The 12136-nt window shown below is 48.1% G+C and overlaps 2 protein-coding genes across 2 annotated transcripts; one reads left to right on the forward strand and one right to left on the reverse strand.

Annotated features, from left to right (window-relative positions):
• Positions 1-1539: 1539 nt before the first annotated feature.
• Positions 1540-3008, forward strand: KD926_005665 (uncharacterized protein; the record flags this gene model as incomplete). The annotated part of the gene is made up of 2 exons (XM_053098855.1): positions 1540-2907; positions 2961-3008. The coding sequence occupies 2 exons, from the start codon at positions 1540-1542 to the stop codon at positions 3006-3008; spliced, it is 1416 nt and encodes a 471-aa protein (XP_052957351.1).
• A 3909-nt stretch (positions 3009-6917) lies between these two features.
• On the reverse strand, positions 6918-10570 carry KD926_005666 (putative benzoate 4-monooxygenase cytochrome P450; the record flags this gene model as incomplete). The annotated part of the gene is made up of 9 exons (XM_053098856.1): positions 6918-7225; positions 7293-7924; positions 8151-8410; positions 8745-9309; positions 9374-9549; positions 9597-9653; positions 9812-10114; positions 10172-10305; positions 10357-10570. 9 exons carry the CDS (start codon positions 10568-10570, stop codon positions 6918-6920), a joined length of 2649 nt encoding a protein of 882 aa, XP_052957352.1.
• Between the last annotated feature and the right edge of the window lie 1566 nt (positions 10571-12136).

Consider the following 12136-nt stretch of genomic DNA (forward strand, 5'->3'; position numbering starts at 1 on the left):
CTATCGCGGCCTATTTCTAGGTCCTTTTCATTCAGATTTGCCTGAGAGATTCGGTCATTTCGATCTATCCAGCATATCAGCAGCTTTACAGCGTCCCTGAAGAGACCGGTGTCGAGGTGTCGCTGTGGAAAATCCAAGAAAGCAGTGGCTTCGTGCCCGACACAAACGAGTTTGAAAAGATGATGCCAAGGAGAAACTCCAATGGGCAGGACACAAATTCCATGTTGAGCTGATTATAATAAATAATCAGAATAGTTTCACGGCTCTGTTGAAACCAAGGAGCGTTCTTCAGAACATTGGTAGGATTGCCCGGGCAACGAGGTCTGGTCCTTTCGATCAGGTATGTCGCCCCCTCCATCACGAACTCTCCAAAAGATGGTGGAATTGCATCCTTATGTCGTGACATTAGACTACGTCAATGTAGTGGTCACTGGTTCCATGTCCAAGGAGTACGAGACGACCGGAATTTGTACCGGCTGGGTACAATCAAAAAATAAGGAATCGCCCGTGCTTTGGCTGCATCCTTGGATTACACAGCGATCAGTGCCCCTAGAATGAATGGCCAAATTGCCAACTGTTAACTACTGGACGTCATTCGACATCTACACCTGAAACGAAACAAGGAGCTGGCCAGAAAGAATCTCACCCTGTTGGGTGGGTTTTCGACAGAAACAGGCATATTTACTCCTGGGCTAAGCCTGGTGACATCCCTGGGGACGAAGAAAATTTCTACAAAGACCTTCTCTCGAAGACAAATGTCTTTTTTCTGCTAGGTAAAAGGTGTTTTAGGAATGGTCAGGATTTTTCAGGCTTTGTTCGCGTGGGCTATATATCTCACACCGAAGTGCTACTCCTAGAAGCAGCTCTGACTTTTACTGAGTCCTTATCACGTTTTCCCAGCCCCATCCTGATAACTGGACGACCGATTTTTCTGTGTCCACGATTTGTGTCTGCTTTTTCGGTGTTATTGCCTGATTGCTAAGTGGAGATTTATCCCTCGTAGCCAATTAAGCGCTTGGCCGCACATGTAGTGGAACAGTAACTCCTCCTGCGGTCTTTCAGACAGGGGAAGATACATAGAGTGGATCTTTCTATGTGTAATAGTTATTCCCGGCAACAGAGAAGCTGTGGTAAGAGACCGGCTACGACCGGGTACGACCCACAGAAAGACATACGAGGGCCGGTTCAAGTACCCACTGACCATTACAAAAGGGGAAACTCGAAGCTATGAGCGAAACCTAATGAGCAATATCTCCAATAGTCACTGCTCAGCCGGCAACCTCGAGCGATTGTCTTATAACCATTGCAGATGCCAGGATTTGCGAAACTGGGGAAATGACGGGGTATCATGCTTAGCCTCAGGTGAAACTGTAAAAAGAAACCTTGATTCAAGTACCCACACCCACCCCGACAGTTGTTCTAAATTCTAATTTCTATTATTCATTGTTATCTTCCCCAGTATGCGGGGTTGACGGCCAACTTATATCCACCTAAACCACCTGTTTCTGACCTTCAATTCAACAAGAAAAATCTGTCAATATGGAGAAAAAGAATACTCCCTCCCAACGAAATCCCACGGCACGTTCAGCAAAAGATGCCGGTGGTCTCAACCCGGACGAAATATCGCGAGTCGACGCATCGTATGATCATGCAATCGGCACTGTCAGTGATTTGGAGAAACACAAGATAGTCGAAGGAGAAGCAAAATTCCGCCGCCTTGGATGGAAGCGGATGGCCGTGATCCTCCTTGTCGAGGCCATAGGATTGGGGACATTCAGCCTTCCCAGTGCATTTGCAACGCTTGGCCTCGTTGCGGGCATTATCTGCTGCGTTGGCCTTGGATTTGTGGTCATCTATACAGGGTATCTCGTCGGAATGGTCAAGGTCCGTTATCCGGAAATCCATCATTATGGAGATATCGGCGGCCTGGTCATGGGGCGACCTGGACAAGAGCTGGTGGGCATCTTGTACGTGCTTCAGCTAATTTTAATGACGGCATCATTTTGCCTCACGGGTACGATTGCATTCAATACCCTCTCCGAGGAAGGTGCCTGCGGCCTAGTTTTCGGCGTCGTCTCAGCTATTCTCTTGTTTCTCTTTGCAATTGCACCATCCTTCGCTGAAGCCGCCATCTTAGGCTACATCGACCTCGCCTCTGTGACTATAACTATTGGCATTGTTATCATAGGATCCGGAATTGAAGCATCAAACTCCCCTGGCGGAGTCACTGGACAGAATTGGTCCGCATGGCCAGCTCAAGGCGCCACATTCAAGGATGGAATGGTCGCGATATGCAATATCATGTTCGCCTACAGTTTCAGCATGTTTATCACACCTTTCATGTCTGAGATGCACACGCCGGAGGACTTTATGAAGTCTGTCTGGACCTTGGGAATCATTGAAATGGTCGTTTATACCCTCATCGGCTCACTTATCTTCGTTTTCGTCGGCGCCGATGTCCAGAGTCCTTCCCTACTATCCCTCACTGGAGTGCTTCCCAAGGTGGCGTTCGGTGTCGCTCTACCGCTGATCTTTATCTCCGGAGCCATTGGCAATACCGTCACTGCGCGATATGTTCATCTCCGCATGTACAAAGATTCTATTGTTCGCTTCATCAATACGCCAAAGGGATGGATTACATGGATTATCACTCTCGCCATCATCACCATCGTTGCCTGGATCTTAGCGGAAGCTATTCCCTTCTTTGACGACCTTCTGGCACTGAGCTCTGCTCTTCTCATCTCCGGATTTGTCCTTTACTTTCCACCCGTCATGTGGTTCAAACTTCTTCGCGAGGGCAAATGGTATGCTCCGCACAACTTGCTCAATACGGTTTCCTGCATCTTGGTATTTCTAATGGGTATGTTGGTTCTCGGTGGAGGAACGTACGCCAGTGTTCAGGATATCGTAAGTCTTCCTTATCTCCACAATTGTAAGGAGAAATACTGACAGCTTTACAGAGACATCATTATGACATTGGTGCTGTCCGGACCCCCTTCTCATGTTAAGATTTAGCGACCAACTCCAATGTATTTTTGTGTAGTTGTATTTAAATGACCATGAGTTTTCTATACACGCCCTGATAGCGACTGCAACGTATTTTCGACGGTTAGTGGTGACTGGAGTCAGTTTTCAGAATTTCCTAACTTTCAATGATGGCACGCACGGATGTTCAGATCGTCCATAATGCAGTGCACTCAACCCACGAACCACGCAAATTTCAATTCTTCAAATAGTTAGACAGGGAGAAGAAGGAAGGATCTTACAGTAGAGCAAGGTTTAAAAAAATGCAAAAACATACAACAGCAGGGATTCGCTGGTGGTCACCCACCCAACTACTAACCTGCCGGCGTGTGGCTTGTGTGCAGTCAATAGGCGGGTGGGTGCCTCTAAACCGGCGACCCTGGCGATCGCCGGCGCCGTCGCGCGAGCTCCCTGGGTGTACTTTAGGTGGCACCTGCGTCGCCTGGCGACGCCCGGCGACCGGCGCGACCTGGTTGACTACCCACTTCCTGCCCTTTCCTCCCTCTAGACAGGGAAAACACAGCAAACCATTGGTCTATTACCCCGCTTCCTGAAACGGCCGGTCTGGGCCAGATACCTCTACTCGAAGGAGGTTATTCGAAAACGCTTTCCCGTATGTCGTTATTCCCATTGCCGCCTTTGCGTTGTCGATAAGGGCTGGGAGGCCTCCAAAATAATCCAGCTGCTTACAAAAACTACCTAGCGTATCTCGTTCGATATCGTTGCGAGAGTGATGAGGCACGATTGAAACACGTACCCCCACCTGCGGATTCTTCCTAAGTACCAGCTCCGTGGGGAACCTGGTACATAAGCTGCTTTTCACCTGAGATGGCCTCTTACACCGAACTCTTGCCTGACGACTGATCACCACACACGATAATCTGTGGCAAGGAAATATCATGACTAATACCCTGTGAACGAAGGCTATCAATGGAATTGAGATGTTCGAGTTGCTCTTCGGTGCAAAGCCCTTGAAGGGCATTTGTTTGAAACTTTAGCACCATATTCACAAAGGGGTATGGTGCCTGTAGGAGATTTGGTTACAACCCCGATGCCCAAGGGTGTCTAGATTATTTAAATAATCTATTGCAAGTCTCCTACCGTCAAGAATGGTCATAATCCATTGAGGGAACTCTGAATCAAAACAAACAACTTGGAGTACAGCATTCCTGTACTACATGCCACCCCATTTCTAGCTGACAAAAGACTTCGTCTTCCGCAGACCTCAGCATCAACCTGAATTCTATTGTTGAGGGCTGTTGCATTCCTGTAACATTCTATCATATCATTGTTGGAATCTATGTAAGCATAACGCGTAATACCCCTGTGGTAAATGGCTGGCAAATTCCAAAACCCATTAAGATCTCTCCAGAACTAGTAGATGTTCCTTGAAGAACATACGTGTAATTGGCACTACAAACACTCGTCCGAGTCTCGATGCATCGCCACTTTTCAAGAAGGAACATATGAACATGCCTCGGATGCCAGGCTGAGCCGGGCGAAATAGATATCTAACACTGGGCCCAACTAGTTGCAAGAGGTGGTCATGCACACTGCTTCGAAGCATGTTGACCATATCGGTGGACTTGGTCTAGAACCTCGAACTTGGAATTGGCCATTATAGAGCAGAATAGTTCGTTTTAAAGGGGTTTGATGAACATTCCCTTACTCATCCGCTCACGCTACAGGTATTAATAGACCCCCACAGTTATCAAAAATATGCACCTATGATACCTTGAATATTTGAGGATGATGCCGGAGGCCTGCCATGATGTCGGAGGGTGACTAAGTCTGATTTAGCTGAGAATTAGGAATAGTGCCTTTTCCACGATATCGTGACTTGAGGCTCTAACGAATATTAGAACTCACAACCTTGCTCCGGAGTTTCAGAAGGACTCAAAAAGCCAAAAACCGTACATAGCAGGCCGACCTAGAAACCTATTGCTATTTGCCCAAATATTCGGATTTTTGAAGACTATGGTACCCCTTGCGCGCCTTACAGACAGTTTCGCATCCTGCCATTTCAGATCAACATCCTTCGCGCATGCCATCACTTGTAATGGTAAGGACTATAGTCTATAGACAACCCTAGTTAGACTTTACAACCTGTTATGGCGTCGTCATTTTTTCCGATGTGTCGGTTGGTGGTAACGTTATGGCCTCCTTAAACCGCTGTCGCTTGGTTGGCCGGTACTGTACATGCTCCTCCTTTGTCCAAAAATAAAAGATAGAAACAAAAAAAAGGAAAAGAAGAAAAGAAGAGAAAAAAAACCAGCAAAAGGATATGCTGGGCTAATTAGGTACTGCATTCCTTACAATAATCCAGAAGTTTTGCCAATCCTGTGGTATAAATATTCTAATGACCCCCAGGTTTTCCAGAGGAAGGCCAAATGAAACTGACATCGTCCGTTATCTGTTTTATTTCTGCACCAGTCCTCTCGAAGCGCCCCTCACTTCTGGATCCAACATGATTAATAGTTAAAGCATCTCAATAGCGGGGACCACAGTAACAAGGGCCCTAGAACCCACGAATTGTCCTAATATCTGTTTCGGGTTGCTCTCCTTTTATAATTCCTCGATAGTCACGCCAGCGTGTCTAAAGTGGCCCTGTGCATTGAATTTACGTGCACCTACAATGTTCACGCACCACTCCAGGAAAACATCAAATCCCTGACCCGGATCCTGTGTATATACTTCCCAATTACGCCTGATGAATCGCTTTAACTCACCAAAGAACTCCTCGACCGTGGGACCGTCCAGGTCCTGCGACCGTGGTCTCAGTACCTGCTTGGTCCCACAGCTGCCGACCAGCGACCATTACTAGTATAAGACCTCTTTGGTCGTTGAACTACGCGTGGAAGAAATTACTGGACTACCGACCGCGTTCTCAGCCATGGTAGATTTTGCTCTATAACATGCAGCTTATCATAACTCGTTGTCTGTTGTTACTCCCGGGTTTGCAACCCCTCGTCGAATAATCTTGCGACCGAAGCTATCAGCTGCCGGGTCACATGGAGTTCCCTCCCAAGACTCATTGTGGCAGAAATATGTAGGTCTACTGAAGAAGTGATTATTCAACCGATTTTATATGATTATATTCAAATGAATGAAGGTCTTAATTCTTTCTAACTGCACGATAAAGAAGTCGATATTTATGCAATCTCAGGGGCTTTAGGATCGTCCTAAATGAGCGAAACTGCAAGATTTATATCGTCATAGATCATATAGTTAGCATCGAATCATCACTCACGACCACATCCCCCTGAATCACCTCACGGCCGTCAGGCACCCCGCCACAGACCCCAACAAGGAAGACAAGTCTGATCCCCACATAGCTTGTCCGTAGACTACCCGTTGATATCGCGCTTGTGACCTTCCCCATGCCTGGAAGGAGCATGAGCACGACATTGTGCACTCTAACCCGCCCAGTCCTGTATGTGTTGGGATCGCCCGAGGTACGACCATACTGAATGCCGTCTATGTCCCAGAACTCGTCTATCAGAAGAGATGCCGCGTTATATCCAAGACACAATGCGCAGATGATGGCGATGTGGAAGTCTCAACGCAAAAAGGCTCGCGCATGTGTGCCATCTGGGGGCATTGCTGTGGCGGGTGATGAGACAAATGATGCAATGATGGCTTGTGGAAGAGTTCTATTTCTGCCCTGGGAATAAAAGAATACCTGAGGCGGGGGCGGTAGCTTACATACTCCCAGTCACGCGACATTAACTCCTTGGAATAACCCCTCCAAAGGCTTGGGGATATTATGATTTGTGACATGGAATGCGTACTTCCATAACTAGCATGGAATAGGAGTGACTACCCGCCCAGAGCTCATTTACGGCATGCTCGAACAGCATACATATCCCAATGGTGCTAAAGCCATGTGATATCTAAGCGAGTTTTCTCAAGGGCTTCTCCCACATAATAACTAATGCCAATAGCTGTGCTGCCGCAAACCCAAGGACCATGACTAGCTGCTTCCGGTAGCCATCTGCGAAAGCGGCTTGAACGAGCTGCTGCTGCGAGGTCGACAGTGTCCGGGAATAGAAGACATCATGCAATACATGCTCAATCAGGGCAGGGGGTAACTCGCCTGACAGTTGGCTTCTGAGCGTGTTGTTCAGAAGATTCGCGGCAATTGAAACCCCCAGGGCACCGCCGAGAACCCTGAGTTGGATAACAGCACCTAGGGCGACGGCTGTGCGTGGATCAGGATATATTAGACCATACCCTATAGGTCGAGCATGAATACAAGAGGAACTTACAGAGATCTTTACTGTCAACAATGAACGGCATGATGTTAAAGGTTGTGGTCAAACTAAGACCGACTCCCACCCCAGCTAGAATCTGGTAGCCATAAATTCTGGCGGGAAGGGCACTGCTCGGGTAAACCGAATACAGCAGAGCGATACCTACAACTTGCAGAGCAGCGCCGATTGCAAAGACCGCGATAGGCGGAAATCGGCCCCGTGCCGTTAATCCGCCCGCTGAAGCCGAAGCGATCGCGATGCTGAGAGTAAACGGCAGGATATGAACTCCTGCATCGAGGCCCGAGTCATTGTTTAGATTCTGAAACCGCCCTGGAAGTCCTAGCACTAATGTCATGTAAGGCACTCCGGATAGTAACGAAGTGAGGCAGGTCCCTAGGAGAACGCGATGCTTCACGAATTTCCAAGGAAACACGGATTGCCTGCTGCTGCTCCTGCGAGACAAATACCATTCCCACACTAGGAACCCAACCAGAAGGATGATGGCAAGAACAAGCAAGATGATTACCAGCGCTGAATCCCATGAATATGATAACCCCGCTTGTTCAATGGCCACGATCAGGAGGACAGACGCGGCCAGGAGCAAGACGAACCCCGGATAGTCAAATTTTCCACGAATATCGGACTTTCTTGGAGAGTACCAGAGAGAGGACAGGTTCGAAACATCTGGAAAGGCGCCTGGCATAGTGACATATACGAAAAACAGCCCTACCGCCCCAACGGGGAGATTGATGTAAAAAAGGTCAGAGATGTGGTGACAATGATAGCATCAAGAGCCGACAAGAAACAACACAAGTTCAGACTTGATGGAATCAGCCAATGTCGCGAGGCGATCCTGGGAAACATTGAACATACCCAGTCGTGAGAACCTTAAGCCGCCAACCGGAAAGAGTGACACGTCCAGAATCATGAACCAGTGACGCTCCCATGGTTTGCAGCTCAAGCTTGCTACTCATTTCTGGCTCCTGGGGAGCCTGCTCTGAGGACATCGTTATCTTCGATGCTGTGGGCGGTGCTTGTTGTTTTTCGGGATCGGGGACCGCCTGCTTCTCTTTGTCACCAAAGCCTACCGTGGATTGTTCTGTTGCTGTCGCAATGAATAGAAGACAAGTCGGCTTACAAAAGAGGGGGTAATAGGGGCTTCAAATAGCAAACAAAGAGATATGTGGACCGTTTCCACGGTGGCCAATCATTTCATGTTGGGTTACACAGTGAAATGACCATGCTACCCAGCTGCCATGATCCTGGTTTACTACGCATTCATTTGAAACACTTTCTCTTGCCACTGGTCTGGATTAAAATGGGACTACGCGGTCAATACAGTATGGTAAAACAAGAAGTCCTTGGTCAATGTTACCATAATGAGCCAAAAAAAGGGGGTTCATATTGGGTCTGGATTTTCAATGACTGCACCACGCCATTCAGAGCACTTCACAAAAGCCTGCGCACTTTGACCAGGATTCCCGGGGAATCATGAGCAGAAGCACCCATGATATAGTCATGGTTGTAATCGATATCCCTTGCCTGATTTACGGCAGTGACATCAAACGTAAATTGCCGGAATACGGCGGAGAGGATTATAAGAAGCTCAGCCCTAGCAAGGTTCATCCCGAGGCACATTCGTGAGCCGCGACCGAAGGCAATCAAATATTTATCAAGTTTCTTTCGACCGGTGATCCAACGCTCGGGATTAAAGAGGTGGGGGTCAGTAAATATTTTTTTATCCCGCATCAGCAGGTACGGCGTCATACCGACAGTCGTATTGGCAGGAATCGTATATCCGTGACATTTTAAAAGTCGATCCGGGAGCTGTATTGAGGCGCGATGTGTGACGGGGCCATAAAGCCTGAGCCCTTCATCTATAACAGCGGCTAGGTAGGGCAGGCGTTCCAATACTGCCAGAGATAAAGGCTGAGACGAGTCAGAAATTGCCGTGCAGAGTTCATCATAAAGTTTTCGACGGATTGACTCATTTGCGGCTACGTGATAAGCCGTCGCCCGTAGAGTTGCTGCTCTAGAGTCGCGATCAGGTTATTCTGCCGTAAATAAGGTATGTTGGAGTGGGGCTGCTGTCTTACGTAGTGACTGAGCCGGTCGTCATTAAGCTGAAGGCTTCGTCGCGCAGACGATCTTTTTTCAACTCGCTCGCTGGCAGCTTGCTATCAAGGAGTTCATGAAATATAGTTCGATGGTCGGTGTGCTGGTACGCGGTATCCTGCCCGCTGCGGATTGCCTCGACTTGTCGCGACAGCTCCTATTTCACGGTAAATATGGGAGATGCCTAAGTCCTCAAGTACATACCACACGAAAGTCCAATATATCAGTCATGGCTGGGTTTAGGATTTTGTTCACACGGTCCTATTGGATTGTCAGCCTTCTCTCCTCTTAAGATAAACAAATTATACGTCTGCCCACAGGAATCCAGTATGTAAAGCGTATTAGCCAAGGGATATGGATGTTCTGGAATATCAGTCAGCGCATCCGCTATTCAGGTAGATAGATTCATGGCACCTGACCAGTAGGCTGATTTTCAGAAAGCTATCCACGTCATCAAAAGTCTTACGCCCGAAGTCAACCTGTCGAATGTAAAATGGGTCCCTGGCAAAGATGTAATCATTAATAATATCAAGTGTTACTGCCCCAAATATGTACTTCATATTCAATACTCTATTATCACATGCCTCGCGCAGGCGCTCACAGAGAATCTCGACGGGACGGCAGATAGCTGGTGCGAGATCGATGACAGACTTTCTAGAGAAAAAAGGACTGACTGCACTGCGGCGGATCTTGTGTAGTGAATGTGACTGGGTGCTAATGGTCTGGGCAATTCTTGTTAGCTCTTAACTGTTTTCCATGTTCACGAATATTCTCCTTACCGCTGAGTAGGGGCCGAACACCCCGGCAACGTGAGGTGGCTTGTCAGTTCGCCCGTTGGTCTGGCTGTAGATATGGTCAAAATAATCGAGGTCATGAACGTGGATTTCATCAGGGTTGATGCGAATGACAGGGCCTGGAAAAAAATGAGTTCTCTTGAGTGTGCTTTCTATATTTTTTGACAAACCGTATTTATGATGTAGGTCCCTCAGATGAAAGGTAAACTGTCCTTTTAGACCCAGGTCATAGTACAACTCGAAGAGGTATGTCAGTCTAGCCAGAGGAGGGCCAGGAATGTGGGCGAGGGGGTGGAAATAGAGTCGATACACCACGACAGAAGCGGCGTAAAGGAGGAGCAGATGCAGCCCATAAGGGGCGAGCGCGATGATGGTATTCAGCATGATTTGGTGACGTTCAACATTGCTTGAGGGAGGGAAATAACTGTCAGGTTGCTGACGGGGAGAAGCAAGATGACTGCCTTGCTTTGTTTGTTCTGACGGACATATTGTGGCAGAAAAATACCGCTACACTAAAAAGGGTCAACCCTTAGTAGTAAGGGTTTTTCTAGTGTATATACGCGGCGACACATATGTACCACATAATCACGTGGTGTCACCGGGATAGGCGCAAGGTGTGGCCGCGCGGAATACGTATGTACAGTACATATGTGCCTTCTTCGCCCTGCGCTAGGGAGGGTTGACCCTTTTTGGTGCAGCGGTAAAACTGCCACACAAGGCTACCTACAAGTTCCCGGTGTCGTACCGGTAAGTATGTACCTAGATCCTGATACTCTCAACTGTGCAATGTGATCCCTGGATCAAATTCTGAAGCTGACCGCCCCCAATATCCTGTGCCAAAATGCAGGCTGGCTGCAAGGTTACCGGGATATGGATAAATACACCGGCAGCCCCCAGGGTCAACGGGCCACGATCATACAGGATATCTGTATCTACTCTTCTTCGCCAACTACATCTTGAACTATGACCTCGTCTACAGTCTTCGACCGCACTGGACGCGTTACGGTAGCGCTGACGATTTTCTCTGTTGTCCTGACTACTGTTGGCGCAGCGCCGCATCAAGCATGCACCACTAGGGCTAGATGATTGGTTTGCTTTCATGGCCGAAATTACATTTTGGGCCTTTTGCGCTGATATTCTGGTTGGTGTGTATACTATGGGAGCAGGCAAGGTCTACCCAGATCCAGCAGAAGTCCACCAGAAATATTTGCAATATATGCAGTCCCAGTATGCCCTGGTGCCACCATACATCTTGAACGTCACACTCATAAATATCTCCATCCTTTCTTTCTATCGTCGCACTACCTTCTGCAAAAAGGTCAACTTCGCTATGGCCATTTGCCTGCTTTGGTTTGTGGCTACCTTAACGGCGGCGCTGCTCAATTGTCGCCCAATCCGCTACTTCTGGGACAAGACTGTTGAGGGGTCTTGCATTAACTTTCCCGTCTTTTTTTTTGGCGACCCAGCTCGCCGACTCCATTATAGACATCGCTGTCATCGGTCTTCCCATTCCTACAATCATACGAGTGCAGTTGAGTATGCGCAAACGACTAGTCCTGATGGTAGTTTTCTTGCTTAGTGCCTTGTGAGTGACGTGGGTCGCTGGGGTGCGATAAAAAAGGGAAGAAAATAGTGACTGACGAGGCCCAGGGTACTTGTTACCGGTCCGTTGCGAATTGCCTATATGTATAATCCAGGTAGCAGCTGGGGTGAGTACGATTCCAGCCGAATGGGGTGATTTTTGTTGCATATCTGATCGAAGCAGTGTCATTGACGAAAGCGGCCATCTGGTCTGTCGTCCACTGCGCTGCTGCCATAGTGTGCGCATGCCTGCCGACATTACCACCAGTCTTCGCCGCTCTACGCAGTTTCTGTCATTCGTCGAGTAGATTTCGGTGGCTTAGAAAGGTCACAGGCACCCAAACTGGGATGGAGCTTCATTCCGGCACC

Source organism: Aspergillus affinis (genome assembly GCF_023601865.1).
Source record: "Aspergillus affinis strain CMG 70 chromosome Unknown NODE_28_length_305421_cov_87_880826, whole genome shotgun sequence".
In the NCBI taxonomy this organism is placed as follows: Eukaryota; Fungi; Ascomycota; class Eurotiomycetes; order Eurotiales; family Aspergillaceae; genus Aspergillus; species Aspergillus affinis.